General features: G+C 52.1%; 1 protein-coding gene across 2 annotated transcripts in view; it reads right to left on the bottom strand.

The window, feature by feature from the left end:
• The window catches only part of NFATC2 (nuclear factor of activated T cells 2), an 84,657-nt gene that overhangs the window by 63,890 nt on the left and 2,597 nt on the right, over positions 1-18,170 (bottom strand). Inside the window, exons 1-3 of one of the 2 annotated variants that reach the window (XM_071446646.1) lie at positions 13,871-14,222; positions 4,912-5,938; positions 3,445-3,613 (exon numbers count right to left, since the gene is read on the bottom strand). In XM_071446646.1, the coding sequence (XP_071302747.1) occupies positions 3,445-3,613; positions 4,912-5,938; positions 13,871-14,030 (1,356 nt within the window). In that variant the 5' untranslated portion in view covers positions 14,031-14,222. Of the gene's footprint in view, positions 1-3,444; positions 3,614-4,911; positions 5,939-13,870; positions 14,223-18,170 lie in introns of those variants that run through there. The other variant, XM_071446647.1, reaches the window with a different exon arrangement.

Genomic DNA, 18,170 nt, shown 5'->3' with positions numbered 1-18,170 from the left:
TTCCCAGATGCAGCTGAATTCTCTGGTTTGGCCACCGCACATCAATCCCTGCAGCAGCACGGGGAACAGCAGTAAATAAACCCAGGGCCCAGAGCTCAAAGCTCAAGAGGCCCCTGCAAGGATCCCGCTGTGCAAACAAGCCCTGTAGGCCTGCAGTAAATCAGGTGTGAAAGGTGCAGGTGCTTTGTGACACCAAAAGCCCTGCAGGAGCCAAAGCCAGCTCCAGAGCAGGCCAGGGTGGCTCGAAGATGCTGTGCAGCACCAGCCAGCTCCAGCACAGCCTGGCCTTGCCCTGCCCTGCCCGGGGGCCTGGGGAAGGTCGGGACAGGATAAACTCAGCTGCTGGGATGTGCCCTGGGCAGCAAACCCTCTGGGAGGGCTGACAGGGTTTCAGCAGCAGCGGCCCCACGTGTGAGAGTGTGAATCACCCCATGAGCTGTGATTTGGTTTTGAGTTTCCATCAAAGGCTCTGGTTTCACTAACACACCAATGAATTAGCTGAATGTTGGAAGTCACATACAGTTAAAAGTCAGAGCCCCATGGGAAGCCCAGGCTAAGAAACAATGTCTCCTTTGACTGTGAAACCACAAGAAAACACAGACGGCAAAATTCAAATATAAAAGGAAAGTGGAACATACGTTTGTTATTGTAAAGCAGCTCCTGTGAGCTCCACTAACAACTCTGCCATTCCAGTTTCTTTTTAATAAGAAAAATAAAAAGAAGCAGTGAAAGCCACCACAATTTTTAAAGTTAAACCCAGGGGAACGTTGGGCTGGCTGTGGTGAACAGGAGCCCCTCTCTGCACAGCTTTCCTGCTTGGGAGAGGAGAAGTGAGGGGGAGCCTGGCACACAGGGCTGGAGGGGCTGGGGGTCCCTGTGCCTGCCCCTGCCCTCACCTGAGCACTGGGGTTTGGCAGCCCTGCTCTGCATTTGGATGTTGTACCAAGGTAAACAGTGGGTATTTAACCTCTGCCATTCCACTCCAGGACTGTGTTTGCTCTGCCATCCCCATCCCAGTCACATCCACAAGCTCTTTGCACAGGAGCAGCCACTGCCTTTCCCAATGGACAGGCTCCTGCACAGCCTTGACTGGAGCAGCTGGGTACAAATAAGCAGCTTTGGGAAAAAGAGCTGGGAACCAAACGTGCCTCCCCCTGCTCTGTGGGTCTCAGTGACTGGGGGGACCTCAGGATGGAAGGATCATGGAAACTTCACCTTTGTCCTGGCTACAAAGCATCTCCTGGCTATTCTCAGCACCTTAACATCCAGGGGATACTCACACCCCTAAAACCTGAGCTTCCCTACAGTTAACACAAGCTGTAAACTCCTCCCAGGAGTGACTCAAACACCTGAGCTGGGAGCCTGTGCTCCTCCATGGGACTCCACACGGCCCTGAATTCAGACAGGAGAACATTCCATGGCATGCAGGGCTTCTCCCCCTCCTCCTGGCACAGCCAGTGTCCCACTCCACCTGTGCTGCCTCCCTGAGGCTTTGGCCACCAGCCCTTCCCTGCCATGCTGGGGTGCACCACTGGTGCAGAGCCTGGGCACAAACTCGGGGCGTGACACGTGAAGAAGAGGAAGCAGCATCAGAAAGATAAACCACAAGATAAGGCTTGGAGGATATGAGATCTGCTGGTTTGTAGCTTCAGAGCACCCAAAAGAAGAAATCTGCATGCAAAATGCATTTTCCAAAAAATAAATATTGCAGGGCAGCACTGTGCTGCAAAAACCATGACCTCTTCTGCCAGCAGGTTCAGCTGGGTAATTAGTCACATGAAGGGTTAATTGAAGGCTTTTTTTAAATCAGATTTGTTTCAAAAGGGATTGTGTTTTAGAAAAATATTCTGTTTACATCTAACAAGAAGACAAAGTTAAGCTTCACAGAGGGGAAAGAAAGAGAGAGGGAAAAAAACCAGATCCCCCAAAGCCAAATAACTTCTAACATGAAAACTTTGGATTTTACTAGCCTCCCCCAGTCTGAGATGTCATAAACCATACAGGTGCAACTATCTCATTACTTGGCATTCATATGAACCTGGTTATGTTCAAGTGAACACAAATTCAACAAATACTTCCAGCTTTACAAGAAACCTTCAGAAAGAAACTGTCCATATTTTCCCCAGATGCAGGCCCAGCTGTGCAGTGGCACATCTGCTTGGGGAACTCAAGTGGACATTTGAATTTATAGTTTTAGATCCTGAAGCTTGATGGCAAATTATGATAAAACTAGCAATATTGGTTCCTGTCCTCAACAGAAAATATAAATGCCTCTTTGATTGATATTGATTGCAGGAAGGAAACAAATTCTATTTCCCCATGTCACAAAAACTCCTTCACTGCAATAAGGACCCTGTTGATAGGGATACCTTGGGAGGGTAAGTGATACTGTAGCTGCAGCCCAACTGAGAAAGGAGCAAGTGCTGATTGGTATCATTCCTGCTTCCAGGCAGCTTCAAACACACCACAGGAGGCTGTGAGCTTGTCAGACCCAAACCAAAAAGCCTGCATTACTGAGGTATGGCAAATGGGACTGCTGTTTATTATTACCCTGCACGCTTTACTCAAATACCCAGGCCATACATGTACATCCAGCTCCATCAAAGCAAACAAATTCAATGATTTAACAATTTATGGCTTGATTTTAAAAGGGGGTGAGCCTGCAGGGGAATACTGAACATATGCTTGAAGTTAAGTACAAATCAACCCAGTGAAATTAGTGGTATTGATCACATGCTTGAAATTACACATAAATGTTAATGTTTTCCTGGTTCCTGCAAGCCCTGAGTGTGTCAGGAACATCTGTGGGATGCAGCCAACTTTGTTTAGTGAGGGCTGAAGCTGTGGCTGACCTGTTCAGCTTCCACACATCATTCCAGCACTCTCCCAGTGACACAGCACAGCCCCGACCCCAGCCTGGCTTTGGCTTTCCTTCAGGAAACATGGGCTGAAACCAGGGGAAATGAGGGAAATGACTGATGTGCCCCCACTTGGCTACACTGCAGCTACTCAGCCAGTATTTTATACCGCCCTTTGAAAGGTGAAGGAAAAGCTGTTCACACTCCAAACAGAAGAAGGCTTCAGCTCATTCAGCTCTCAGGTCAGCAAAGGGACAAATTCGTTCTCTCCACCACTGGCAGCCTGAGTTTTGCTCACTTGTTTCAGCAGTGACTTCCCAGGCACCTCATGACAGTCGTGACAGGGGATCACACAAGGTTTATACAGCCCAGAAAAGGCAGCAAATACATTGCCCATGTTTCTGAGCTTTCAGAAGCCAACCCAAACCAACCTTCCCAAAATCCTGGACCTCACCACGGCTCAGCTCACACCCTTTAAGCACATCCCAAAGCTCACAGGGCGCTCCTCTTTCAGGGACAGCCCCCAGCGAGCATCTCAGAGATGAACTTGCCCCCCTTTTCCTCCAGGAGATCCCCAGGACCTTACCTGGACCACGGGGTGGCCCCCGGTGGGAGCCTTGACGGCGCCGCGGCTGCCCTCGGTCTCGTAGTGCGCGCGGTGGTGGGGCTTGGGCTGCACCTCGATGCGCAGCTCGTAGGGGCCAGACTGGCTGCACAGGGGCCACTCCAGGGGAGGCAGGGACTGCACGGGCAAGCTGGGACACAGAGAGACACACACACCGACAGGGAAACTCCTGAGAACCTCATTTCTCAAAGCCTGCTCCCTCCTTCCTCCCAGCGCCCCACCTGAAACCTTCGGGAGTCTGCTTGAACTCCCGTGAGATTCTGCTGCACTGCTCACACCTGACTGCGAGCTCTGCTGAGAAGACAATTTCTGTGGGCTCATCTCCTTGCAGAAGAGGGCAAGATATTTCTGTTTCTTAAACAGAAATACCTGTAGCAGTTACATTTTTTCAAAGATCCCCCTCTTTTACCTAGCTTTTGTTTTTCCAAAGATCCCCCTCTTTTATCTTGCTTTTGCTGTGCGTCTCCAACTTGGATCACAGCATAGGTATTGTGAAATATTAACTCCATTTGCCACTACCTACCAGCTGTGTAAATTAACAGTTGTTACAATTTCCATAAATATTAAAATGCACATCAATAAAATGCTAAACATTCTTACCTGGTACTAGTTTTCCTGTTATGAAAATACATAAGGGTTTATGACATGAAATGAATACACTGCAAGGTACAACTAAGGCCTGCACTGGATTTTAAGCCACTCTCACTCTGTGAGCAGAGGCTGCTGCCAGGACCGGTCTGACAAGGCAAGGAAGTCACAGCCTGTGCTCTTTCACTCACAGTTTGTGTTCAGCAGGTCAGGAACAGCCTGGGACAACCTCAGTGCCAGCAGGATGGCACTGACAGGGTGCCAGCAGGGACTGAGAGCAGAGTCACACACCTGGCACCCTCGGTCCTGCCACATGCCACAGAGCCAGACAATGGAGGGCTGAGATTTGGGCTAAGGGACAACTGACAAAGTGACAACCGACACTACGTCACCAGAGCCGACCAAATGCTCAGTGTGACCTGGAGCAGTGAGCTCTGTTTGGAACCAGGCATTACTTCAAGCATTTTCGTCCTTGAAGGAAATTTGTAAGTGACTTTACAGAAGAAATCCCACTATTTTAAAAGCGGCAGGATGGCACCAGAGCGTTCAGCCTTTGTCAAAGGCTGTCTGCAATCTGCTATTTACACAAATCATTTGGAAATTTGTAGTGTACTGTGCTATCAATTAAACTCTTTGGTGATGTTTATTCCAAGCCCTGACTTTTTTATCTCAGAATCCTGTGGACCAGGCTCCCATTAACCAGTGCTGTCCCTGAGCACCCAGCTCTGGCCTGCAGCAGGACCTGCCCAAGAAAACCCTCCCTAGGGATCATCAACCGTGACAGAGGACACCAAACCATGAAAAAACACGGAAAGCACGCCCACAGGAAGCATTGCATACCTGCAGATTGGGATTGCAGGCACCAGCTGCTTTGTCCAGGATGGAGGAACCAACAGAATGGATTCTGGGGCCGAGTTTCTCCTGTCCTCCTGCTCACAGGGCCCGTGGAAGTCGACAGTCTGAAAGACGTGACACGGAATGCTGTTTTTGTGGGAAGACATGGGTGAAGGATCAGGGCTGGTTTTCCAGATCTTCGTGGGGACGCCACAGGAAGGATCCGTGGGAAGGCTGCTCATAGCATCCATGGGAAGGGCAGCGCTGGCCAGCTGTGTGTAAGTGGCTGCAGAGGTCTCTTCTCTCGGGGGCAGGCGAGGAGAGGCCTGTGGAGAGGGGCTCCGTGACTGCCGGGGCGAGGAGCAGGGCAGCTGGGCGCTGTAGAGCCCGGTGCAAGAGAACCTCCGCTTTGCACCTGGCGACGAGGACCTTGAGTTGGGACAGGGAGATGGTGAGTGGCGTCCCAAGCAGGCTTCCTCCGTGGTGCTTGTTCGTGGTGACATTATTGGAGAGGTTCTAGGAGAATAATGAGTATGGATGTTTTGAAACTGTGGACAAAGGTCATCACTAGGACCATTATTTGGTGAAACACATGGAGACGTGCAAGGAGATACATTTGTCTCTGAAATGAAACTTGCAGAGGAGCCGCTACTAGCTGGGCTCAGACACAGTGGTTCTCTGTAGCCCTCAAAGCCAGGGACAGGCAGGGTAACCCTCGGGCTAGTGGTGGCTGAGTTTGGCTGATGTTCTGCCAACAGAACATCTGTGTCTCTGCTGCGGAAGGGGCCCCCCGAATGAATCAGTTCATGATATGGAGTTATTTCAATCCTAGGGCTCGGAGCAGAGGCCCCTGCAGCGTTGGCAGGGTGTGTAGGTGTTGGCCCTATGCTATCTGGCTGTCCATATCTGCCCATGGGATCTGCAGGAAGGTTAGGAAAAGGCAGGGGGCATGGCTTGAGGCCACAGTCCAAGACATCATGAGCGTATGTAACTCCAGAGGGTGGGCTGTTGGTTTTATGTGGAGTCGGTTCTTCTGGAAAAAGAAGGGTCTCTTTAAGACTGTAAATATTGTTACAGAAGCTGAGCAATCATGGATTAAAAAAATGCATATTTATAAACTGGCTGTGATCTGATATTAGCTTATTATTTAATTCTTGTTCACTGCAGTTAATGCCTGTGAGAAGTACTGGATTAAGAGCCAGGGAAGCTCAAGTGCTCAGGGCAGGTGCAGCATGGACAGAAGCACTGCAAACACCTCCAGCCAGGCTCCTGCTGCCTGAGCCTCACCTGAGGGATCCCCTGGGCAGGGCAGCAGCATGTCAGCCCCTCTGTCCAAGGGACACCCCAGGTGCTGTGACTTTGGTCACATTTTGCCAACCAGGAGCTGGACTGAAACCAGCACATCACAAAATCGCTTCCAAACAGGTCTACATAAAACCAAATGTTGAGGAACAGCTTTTGGAGAAGGGAGAAACACCTTCTTTACACAGCCAAACCCAGCCCGGAAAGGCTTCATGAACCAAAGCTGAGCTCAAACTCTTACATTGAAAAGTCAGTTCTGTGTGATGATTTGTTTGGCTCTGTGTCATGACAGCAAGTTTGGTGACGGGTTTCATGTGAGTCAGAAAACACATTCACAAATATTTGTTAGAGAAGAGAGGGGGAGAAAGAATCCAGCCCTGTGGTTAAGGGCAATCACATTCCAATTTCAGCCCAGGGAACATTTTCAGACAGGGAATATAAAATACACAATAACAAGTAAGTGTTCAGTAGAACTCCCTCTCTGCTGGTACCAAAAATCCTCAATTTGCAGAGATTCCCATTTTGCAAACTCTGCCCAGCTTGCAGAGCACAGGGATGGTTCCAGGGAACACAGAACTCCTACCAGCACTGCAGAGCCCAGCTCCAGTCTGGTCCCAGCACCCGAGGGTGTGCAATGGCTGTGGCATCCCAGACAGCAGAGCCATGGCAGGTATTCCCATGGACATCAGCCCCTGGAGCTGAAGAATATTTGTCATGAGACAAAAACATGCAAAACATTACCAGGATTTGTATATGTTTTAAAGATTTCAGTGTATCCAGCAGGAAGTACCTGAAACAGCTCCACAATTTGGGATTAATTCACCCTATCTGCTCGCTCTGGGCACAGATCAGTGCATGTCACAGGCAGAGGGTTTCATTTAAATATTTAAATTACTGCTCCAGCATTTTGTCTAACATCTACATGGCATTAGACAGCAATTCCCATGAGAAAATACCATACAGAAAGCCAGGCAGGAGCTGACTGAGCTTTCTGCAAAAGTAGCAGAAGTTCCCAGTGAAACTTCTACATGCAGAGAGATTCTGACTTATTTTCAGCCGGCTTCTGTTCATTTTCAGGAACTGCTGAGCCTTTGTGTTCAGTGGGAAACCCCAAGAGCCGAGCAAACAAACCAACACACAGAATGGCTGGGCCAGGAGGGGAGCTGCACACGACAGTCCAGCTTGCACATTTCTTAAGGTTCCCTCTGGCTTTTAATCCCAGCACACAGCTGGTTTGGGGATAGGAAAACAGCAACGAGTCACTGAATTGTGAGCCAAACGTATTTTTAGCGCCGTTGATTTCAGAGCTTTGGCACTCAGGAGCAGTGTGTCATCCCCATCACTCAGGTCTGACACATCAAGCCTCGAGATTGCTGCTGAGATTCCCTTTGAACAGAACTCGTCATGTCTGCACAATGAGCAGAGAAACACACCCCCCACAACCTCAGAGCACGGCTCCCACAGCTCTGGGGACAACCAGCCCCTTCCCAGCTGACACCAGGGGCAAAACCAGCCCCAGGCAGAGCCAGGCTGGATGCCAGGCTCGAGGCAGGATTGGTGCACCAGCAGGAGCAGAAACCTCTCCATGCTGAACAGCTTCACTCAAGGAACAGGTGAGCCTTTCAGCTCCCCATGCAGCACAGCCACAGCTAAGGCTGCCCCCCACACCTTAAACTGAATTATCTGTGCCAGGTACAACTGGTACACAACCAAAACTCAACACAGCAGCAAAGCCGGGGGGGAGGCTTGTGTTGGGTATGGGAAAAGCAAATGTATTTGTACGTGCACGTGTAATTTTAAAAGTCTGCTGAATAAAGAACACACCCCTTCCTCGCAGTGACAGCCCAGCAAAACCGGGGCTTCAGACAACCCACATTTTCCCAGCCTACCCCTGAAACACCGTGTTTCAAAGAGCACTTTCACCCTGGCGCTGCCCCTCCCGCAGGACCCACGCTGCAGGTGTGAATAACAACGCTCACACACACAGAGCAAGCCCCAGCCTGCCCCGGCAGCGGGCACAGCCCGTGCCGAGCAAACACCCACAGCTCCTGTGCAGAGCAGTGTTTATTTACCTTCCCCGCATGGCGAGCTGTCAGTGCCCGGGCCCGTGGGCACACAAAGCCTGCCCCGAGCCGGGGAGAGGCTGAGCCTGACTCACGGGCACGGCTCGGGGCCGCGGGAGCTGCAGAGGCACAATGCAGGCACTGTCCCCACGGCAACGCCGGGGATGCTCCAGTAGCTCTGACCTCACTGGGCAGGGATGCGGGCACCGCGCTGAAACAGCGACGGCTGCTCCCACAAATCAACGGCTCTTCCACGGAAATCAGCAGGAATGCTGCTTGTTGCTTCAGCACGAGGGGACTGGCTGCTCTGCTCCAGCCAGCTCGGCTGAGGTCAGGAATCTGCTCGAGGAAAGGGCAGGGCAGAGCCAACAGCCCCGGGACAGGAGCATCACCAGCAGCAGCTGCCTCTGTGAGCAGCGTCCAGCCCTGCCTTTGTGAGGGGCACAGGATGCTGGCCAGCAGCTCAGCTGCTTTCTCCCTGCCCTTGCAGATGCCAGTGGGGACACAGAGCCCAGGACACAGCAGTGGCTCCAGGCAGATGGCCCCAACACCACTCAAACTTCTCCCTGAGCTGCCAAGGCGAGCTTGGGTAGGAGCTCATGGCAGCAAACTTCACAGTGCTGGCCCTCTGCCACACTGGGATGGCAGGGAACAGCCCTGCCACCCTCCAGCTGGGCTCCCAGGGAGGGAGAGCCCTTACACAGAACAGGTATGGGATGGATCAGCCCAGCAAAGGTGTTTTCCAAGGAATGAAGTAACTCAGAGATAAGCTTTGTTCCCAAGGCTGTGCCACCACCCAGGGTTCATCCATTTCTGCATTTTGCATCCCAGAACACAGCCTGCAATACTCCAGCAAAGCACTGGCCTCTCCACTGCTCTTCTGATGGATATCTCAGACAGCTCTCAGCATGGGCAGCTCCAGCACTTCCCCCCTCCCTGCACTCAAGCATTTCCCAGCCTGAGGTTTCACTGCTGATTCACCCTCTGATTCAGTACCAAAAGATCCTTCTGCTTTCACAGGGGGGTTAAAAGAAAGCGAGTCTCACACCCAGGCAGCACTGGCACCTCCTTGGGCTCTCAGTCAGCTTTGCTGTCAGCAAACACCCTTCCCTGTGTCACTCAGCTCCTCTTCCCAGAGCAGTGTGGCCCAAGCCCTCTGGGATCCCCCCCAAACTGCCCATGAGCTGCCAGCTCTCACTGCCCCATATTCCCACAGGTCTCAGCCCCACGACTGTCTCTCTCACCACAGCAGGGTCTGGATGCTCCTGTACTGCAAATAACCCCCAAGGAACTCCTCTGGCCAGGCCCAGGAAGGGTGCAGGCAGCCTCCCCAGGGGGAGACCCTCAGCAGTGCCCTTAGGAACCCAGGGAGAGCTGAACCACCGGTGAAAGAGATCAAGGGATTACAGTTCCAAAGGACTTGACCCCTGATTTACCAAACCCTCTTTCACACATCTCTGAACGGCAGAAAGGAAAAGGAAAAGGCTCCCCAAGGCCAGGGCCACAGCAGTGTGAGCACACATGGCTTGAGGAGGGCCACCCTGCATTGGTCTGAAACAAGGCAGCGCCTTCAAAGCCACCACTCGGCCAAATGTGACAATTAGCATGAAATGAGGGAATAAAGGCCCACCCAGCAGCTGCATTCCATGCTGGGTTTATCCAAACCATCCTCTAGGAAAAGCTAAAGATAGCCCTGTGCAGGCCAGGGGCACAAGTTGGGCTCTGACCTCACATCCGCTGGCTGCAGCTCCCGGGATTTAACTGGAGTCCCTTACTTGCATAAGGAAAATAGTCGATTTTCTTTTTTTAATTAACTTGCTTATTGTCATTTGAAGGGGCCAGTCCAGAGCTTCTTTGCATTTTTCAAAAGCTGAGTTGTCTGTTATTTACACTAACTGCTTGGAAGCTCCAAGTGAGAGCTGGTTTCCTGAGTGAAATCTGGAATTCTCTGGGAGATGTGCATATTTGTTTCCTTATGGCAGTGCTGAACACTGCCTCCTGTGTTCCTGAGCCAGCCCTAGGACCCAACTGCGTGCACTTTCAGTTTTTTTTTCCTTTTAATAGCTTTGCATCTGGGAGAAGAAAAAAAGGAACGAGGCAAATTATTCAGGGCTTGACACCTACAAGACGTGGCAATGTCCCTGGGAGCCTGTCTACATACAAACAAGCATTTGGAAGAATATTAATATTTATGGATGCTCCCTGCTTCCCCTCCCTACACTACACACACACAGACCTTGTAGATCCATATCACCAGATGCAGTCTCAGACTCTAATGAGCTACAGCAAGGGCCTGAGCCTCCAGAAAATACTCCTTCCCATCTGCATTCTTACCTGCTGTCTCAGGGTTTCATCTGGAATCTCATTTAAACACAGCTTTTGTTTGGATTTGCAGAACACCCCTCAGAGCATCAGCTCCCAGAAGGGTTGTGCTCAAGCATTAAAAATGATGTGGCAGCTTTACCTCTCAGCAGATCATCCCACAGTGAGCCCAGCAACCCCAGGGGAGCTGCTGGAGCACAGCACTGTCTGCAGCTCAGCATTTTGTCTCTCAGCAGCCAGCAACAGGTGTGAGGGAAGAGCACACCCAGCAGCTATCAGAACTCACTCCTCTGGGAGCCCTGCTTGTAGGAGCTCATTTGGAAATGCTCATTAGCTCACCTGGCATGTTTGAAATGAGCTAAAATTTGGGCTATCACTGATACCACTACCAACACCTGCACAGGAACTCTGCAGGGAATGCATCTCACACTTTTGTGCTCAAAGGACACCGAAAACATCCTCAATGGCCAAATGAAATCACAGCTTCCACCTGAAAGCAGGGCATGCCTTGCCCACACTCCCACATCCTGTTCACCTGGACAGGCCCCTGAGTTCAGCAGATGTTTTTTGTTTGCAAATCCTGAGAAGATTGCTAATTAAAGTCTGGCAAGTAAAGGTAAAAAGCACTCTACAGCACTGCTGCTTTTGGAAATGGCTGGCTTCAAGAGGAACATCTAATATTAACAATATTGACTGCAGGGTTTTTGTTGACCCTTCTTTTCCCTGTTGCTTTTATATCAGTCCATGGCACACACAAGCACTACTGAATGCCAGACACTTTCAGGAAGGATATTTCTGGCATCCCCATGACAACAAGTTGTGATATAGGTCCTACTTTTAAAACAAAACTTTGGATGGACACTGCCAAATTCAAACCTTTCAAAAAACTGTTTCTCAGGAATAAACGTTCACCCCAATCCATCCCTAGAGCCCAAAATTTACGTTTTCCTGTATTTTTTTAATTTAAAAAATCCCTTTTAGGATGCTTATAGAGTTGCAATTTCAGGACTTGTCATGAGCAGTGGGTGGAGCAGCCCAGGCTAGGAGGCAGGAACCAAATGCAGGAACCAGACTGAAGAGCTGGGACCCACTCCTTTGGTTTTGGTTCCACTTTGAATCCTGCCCTGCACAGGACTGTTTGCCCAAGAGCAGTTCAGATGAGGCCAGGACTGCACATGAACAATGAGCATCAGTTACCAGCAGCATGTGGACAAAGCCCTTGCTCAGAAATGGACCATTTTCTGCTCTCATGTAAACACGCTTTAATCTTTTGTACATTAAAGCTTGCGGATGTATCCTGGATTGCTTACAGACTGGAGCTGCTGCCTTTTCAAAGCCAGGGAGAATGTTCTCCAGATTACAATGCTCATATATATGGTTGGGATCTTTTTTTTTTTTATTTTAATGCTAATGATTTCCATCTTTGGAACAAAATTACTACTAATTATGGTTTCCAGTCATTCAAAAGTGAAGAAAGCAGGCTCAAGAAGGAAGTTACTTCTACAACAAGCACACGCTGCTCCGCATTTATGTGGTTTGAAGATTAAACTTTCTACCCCCACCTACGTATGATTATATTCTGTAGAACTTCCCACTTAAGGCTTCACAGCAGCACTGTGTACTGTAAAGATGTGAACACACCAGCATCTGAAGCTTTCACTGACATTCCGTGTATTTTCATTAAAACCATTAACCCCTCCCCATCGTGGATTTATTGTAGCTTATTTTGATCTACGTGAAACCTTGAATGAAAATTCAGCTTTGTCCACCTGCTGGCATGAGCCATCCCCAGGCAGCTTTGATGCTGGTGCACATCTGTACACTTAAACAAGGACAAAGAGAATAAAACTCAGCAACAGCTCTCCATTTCACTAATGACACCACGACTCAGGCCTCAAAGGTCTCCTCCTTCAGAGGAACACAACATCTCTGAGATGCCCCAGGGAGACACCAGCTCTCCACTGAGCAGAATCCAAACCAGTGAAACCAGTGTATCTTGGAGACAACATCCCAACAAATCATTCCTCTGGGTCCTCTCCTTCAGCTTTGTCTTGTTTACACAAATCTATACTTTATGGGAAATATTCCTGTTTAGTACCAACAACAGACAGAGCTACCATTTAGAAAGTCAGGGAACACTTGCCACTGCACTTTAAAGTACCACAGCATAAGCCCAGAAAGGCAGAACAGTCTGCAAACCTTTCTCTTTTTTCTCAATTTTAACTTAAGCTGGTGCTGTTTGTCCCCAGGCTGGAGCCATGGCTGCGGGCGGCAGCTCCGAGGGCTGTTCGGGGCTGACAGCAGCTCCGAGGGCCGTACAGGGCTGACAGCAGCTCCGAGGGCCGCTCAGGGCTGACAGCAGCTCCGAGGGCTGTTCGGGGCTGACAGCAGCTCCGAGGGCCGCTCAGGGCTGGCAGCAGCTCCGAGGGCTGTTCGGGGCTGACAGCAGCTCCGAGGGCCGCTCAGGGCTGGCAGCAGCTCCGAGGGCCGTACAGAGCTGACAGAAGCTCCGAGGGCCGCTCAGGGCTGGCAGCAGCTCCGAGGGCTGTTCGGGGCTGACAGCGGCTCCGAGGGCCGTACAGGGCTGACAGCAGCTCCGAGGGCTGTACAGAGCTGGCAGCAGCTCCGAGGGCTGTTCGGGGCTGGCAGCGGCTCCGAGGGCTGTTCGGGGCTGACAGCAGCTCCGAGGGCCGTACAGGGCTGGCAGCAGCTCCGAGGGCCGCTCAGGGCTGGCAGCAGCTCCGAGGGCTGTACAGAGCTGGCAGCAGCTCCGAGGGCTGTACAGAGCTGACAGCAGCTCCGAGGGCCGCTCAGGGCTGGCAGCAGCTCCGAGGGCTGCACGCCCCAGCGCTCCGGCTGCCCGGGAGCTGCCTGGGCACGGTGCGGGGGTAGCGAGAGCCCGGCCGGGCTGTGCCGAGCGCCTCCGCTGCCCTGCAGCAGCGCTCACTGCCGGCTACACGGCCCCGGGGACAGCGGCGATGTCCCCGGCCGGACCGACACCGCAGCCTGGCTCACACCGAGCCGCTGGGCTCCATCCCGGCACACACCGAGCCGCTGGGCTCCATCCCGGCTCACACCGAGCCGCCCCGACACTGCAGCCCGGCACACACCGAGCCGCTGGGCTCCATCCCGGCTCACACCGCGCCGCTCGGTGCAGCGGCCCCGGGCAGGCACCTGCCGGCCCAGCGGCCCCCGACGGCCGCGGCCCGGCCCCGCCTGCCGGGCCGGCCCCGAGGAGCTGCCGGGGGCTCGGCCGCCCCGGGCGGCCCCTCACCAACCTTCGATCGGCTTGTAGTCGTAGTCGTAGTCGAAGAGGATGGAGAAGTCGAGCTCCTCCTGCGGGCTGTCCGGCCGGGCCGGGCCGGGGCCGTGCCCGGGGCCCCCCTCCTGCGGGCCGGGGTCGGGGCCGGGCCCGGGCCCGGGGCCCGCGGCGCTCATGGCGGCCCGGGAGCGGGGCTGCCCCGAGAGCCGCGACCCGGCGGAGCCTCCGGCAGCGAGAGCCGGGCGGTCACAGCGGGGAAACGGAGAGAACAACGCGAGCAAACACCAAGAAATGCCCTGGCTGGGGAGGCTGCGGCCGGCGCGCTGCCCCGACGGCGGGTGCGGGCGGCGAGCCCCGGGCGGCACGGCTCGGCTCGGCTCTGCACGGCACTGCTCGGCCCAGCACGGCCCAGCACGGCACGACACGGGCGGTAGCGGGGCAGCTTCCTGCTCCTCGCAGCCACCTGCGCCGGGGCCGCCCCCGGGGAGGAGCCGGCACCGGCCCGGCAGCACCGCACGGGCCCCGCGCCCTCCGGCAGCAGCACCGGGATAACGGGGCTGCTCCGGCCCGGGGGCTCCAGAAACGGCACCCTTGGCCGAGCATCTCCGCCCTGGTGCCCCTCGTCGGGTGTGACCGGCTGTGTACCCCAGCCCCTCTCTGGAGGGCTGCAGCGTCCCCGCCGCCCCGGCAGCGCGGCCGTGCCCCTGCCCGCTCCGGGCTTCGCGCATCCCGCGCCATGTGCTCCGCTTGCAGCGGCTGCTGAGAGCACAGGACAGCCTCTCCTAGCTGGAGCACCTGTAGAGGCACCGGGCCCGCCGTGCACAAGGGCTCTGTTCTCCTCCTGCCTCGCTCACAAACAGCGTTTCAGGGCATGGGCGCTCGCCGCGGTCCCTGCTGACCACAGCCGGGTGCTGCCAGCTTCCCCGGGTCCCCGCGGCACCTCCACCACATTGACTGCATTCATGCCATGTGCCCTGGCCCTGCACAGGGCGCTGGCCGCTGCCCCCCGACGGCCTCCTGCCCCTGGGATGGCTGCTAGCACCAGCAGTGACTTCACTCGTGGGCGACTGGGGACCCTGGCTTTGTGTGCTCAGCCATCTGTGGTTGCCTCGCTTACCTGTTTGTGTGCTGCCCTTTATGAGTGTGCAGATGGCTGTCATCGGGTCTGTGAGTTTGAAAAATGCTCCCAGTCTGTAGACAGGGCAGGGAGGAAAGGCAGAGGGACCAAGATCATTAAAAAAGTATTTTGGTGTTTACTTCAGCTTGTTTTTATTTGCTAAGCCTGTCAGCACAGCGGCATTAACTGCAAGACAAATCTTTAAGTTACGTTACTTGTCTAAGGTCACAGAAAGTCTGTTTTAAAGCACACACGAACTAGAATCTCTGCAGTTGGGTTTATAACCTACTGCCTTTCTCATTAATGTGTCCAGCCAAGTAGTGACAAATCATTCTCATCACACCCTTTTGCTCATCCAGAGAACAAGAACTCAGACTTTCCCTGTAGTTTGCAGTCAGGTTCTTCACTGAGTTCTGAAGAAGCCCAGGACTGGCAGGTCCCTGTGTGAGCAGAACCACCACACAGGGCTGGGGCTGAAAGGGCCCTCAGGGAGCAGCCAAACCTGCTGGGAGGCTGCACCAGGCCAGGGGGGCAGCACTCACACCAGAGTCAGGCCTTGTGGCATTAATTTGTTACTGGAAGGTGCCAGGGGATAGGGAAAAGTGCCTGTCAGAAAGGGCAGGTGAGCCTGCAAAGAGAATGTTCACTGAGGCATTCACAGACACTGCCAGCCCTTTGGGGAGCCTGTGCTGCTCTCTCTGAGAGCCTGGCTTCTTCTGAATTGTTTAAACATCTATTAAATTGGATTGTTTGTATCTGTTATCCAGTGATCCTAACCCTTTGCTGGTCTTTTATCGTTGCCTCTTCTATTTAAAATTCATTAGAAAAACAAAATATACTTGCTGATCTTGGCTTAGCACTAAAGAGAGCTGTCATCCTCACAGCTGACACCACACGGAGCACGACTGGAGAGCATCTATTGGGTTAGCCTCAGAAAGAAATGACACAAAACTCTGGGCTTTTCAAGTGAGATACAGGTGATTGGCAGGAGGGCATGGGGAGACGACCCTGACTTCTGCTAAAGCTCTATCCCATCCTTTGCTTCCCATTAGGCATGTGAAGCTTCAAATTTATCCTCAGCTACTCGTGTGATTAGTAATGCTCCACAAATGGAAAATGTACCCTTGGCTTTCCAAGAGCAGCGTGTCACTGCTGACACACGGAATCGTCAGCCCTGCCTCTGCCCAGGAGCGAGGTGACAAGACAGCAGTGAGAAAAGTGCTAGAGAAACATAGGAATTAGCTCAGCTGATAGGATTCAGGGATTTTTGCCCAGCCTGACAGATGTCAGGGAGCGGGAGGCACCGGGCTGTAATGCAGTGTGTCCCTGCTGCTCCTCCCTGCAGGGCACACCAGGACACCATCCCATATGGGCACTGCTCAGAACCTACAGCAACAGAGCTCCCACATGCTCTGAGAGCACAGGGATGTCAGCTGGAGCGCTCTGTGGGCTGGCTTTGCACCCACCTGTGTGTTACTGCGAGCAGAAATGTTACAAATGCACAAAACATGGATCTGGCCTAAATATTGGAGGGGCATGAAGCTGCTGGTAGGTGTGGGCAGCTGCAGAATCCAGCTCAAGTGACAGCTGTAGTTTTTGGAGCCTTCCAAATGCTGAGTGGAGTTTAGTTTAGACCCAAAACAGGCTCTTGAGCCCACAGTGAAAATAAAACATTATAAATTAAGTTTTAGCTGTTAATAACTACATAACTGACAAATACTGCCCACAGTCTGTCATTAATAATTAGTGGTGAAGGAAAGGCAGGGAAGCTCCTAGACTTGAATAGACTGTGGGCTCTTCAGCCCAGCATATACACTCAGAAACATCAAAGAAAAAACCCAGATAATGTGACAAATGCTTCCCAAAGCTTGATTTTCACTAGGGCTGGAGTGAAAGGCTGGAGTACAGTGATCAAAGACCAGAAATACTGCTTGGTGTTCCTAAATCTCAATCCTTTTCACATCAGAGCCTTCCTTTCCCCGAGGATCCTGCATGCATTTCCCCTGTGTCAGGGTCATGGAGAGTGGTCCCGGCTCTGCTCGGGCTCTCAGCAGCCACCCTGAGATCCAGGAGTCAGCACTAGCTCTGGGGTTTTTCTATAAAGCTGTTTTCACGAGCCAAGAAGGTGTTTGAAGGGCTGAAGCAAAGCCTGTCCTTGGCAGCATTAACAGAAATTGCAGCCACGTATGCTTGCAGCAGGCTCCACACAGAGCAGAGCTGGAAATCACTGTGCTGCCATTTCAGGGAACTGCAGGATGGGAGCAGGCCTTTTCCACAGACTTGGATCCGTGCTGCCCTTTGGCAGGGCTGTGCTTCAATAAAACTTCAGAAGAATGTGAATACTGGACTACCTAGGTGCTGGGGGACGGGGAATCCACAAACAAAGCCACAAAGAGCACTTCTAGTGTAATACTGACTGGAGTTAGAGACTGCTCCACAGATTTCTCAGTGTTTAAATGCACTGCCAATATAACTTCTCATTTACTATTTTCAGTTTCTACTTGTACTGCCCCACTGTATTCCCTGCACCAATAATTTCACTAATGCAAGGGAGCAGAGGATGCTCTGAGGTGAAGAAATTCTGTTTGATCTCAGAAATGTCTGTGCTAATTATTATTTGTCCCACATGATACATAATTTACTCTGGACCTCTAATACTGCAATACTGTCACATTAAACTTTTTAAAAGAAAAAGAGGCAGAAAAAGTGGATTAAGAAAGCTGCATGTCTATTTAGCTGCTAAACCCCAAAGAAAATATGAGTCAATGCTGTCTTAAAAATCTAAGTGTTCTAATGGTGTATGTGGCAGGCATTAGAAATTTAACAGGCAACTAAAACTTGCACATGGACTTAATCCAAGCTCTTTAAAATGAGCTCAGCCTGTGAGTGACTGGTTGCTTGGTCTGGAGAGTGGGGAGTGTTATTAGAGAAAAAAAAGGAGGGAGAGAGAAGGGAGAAATATCTGGTAGCTCCTTTGAGAGGCACAGGCACACACACTACTTTTCAATTTTGGGGTCAGCTTGAGTCAGAGATATTACCCCCCAATTTCAAGCTTAAAGTGGTTTGGCAAGAAAGGACAATGGAAAAATTGCTCATATCTCCACGTTCCCATTAAGTTCTGAAGTCTGCTGGGCAAACCAAAGGAATGCACATATCATAGTTTTTACAAAAAATAGATTAGACCAGTAGTGGAAAAGAA

The sequence above is a fragment of the Agelaius tricolor genome, unplaced genomic scaffold, assembly GCF_023055355.1.
Source record: "Agelaius tricolor isolate 1412-34295 unplaced genomic scaffold, bAgeTri1.0.p SCAF_23, whole genome shotgun sequence".
Lineage (NCBI taxonomy): Eukaryota > Metazoa > Chordata > Aves > Passeriformes > Icteridae > Agelaius > Agelaius tricolor.
Note: the sequence above shows the minus strand (reverse complement) of the source record. Positions and strands in the feature narration are given on the sequence as shown.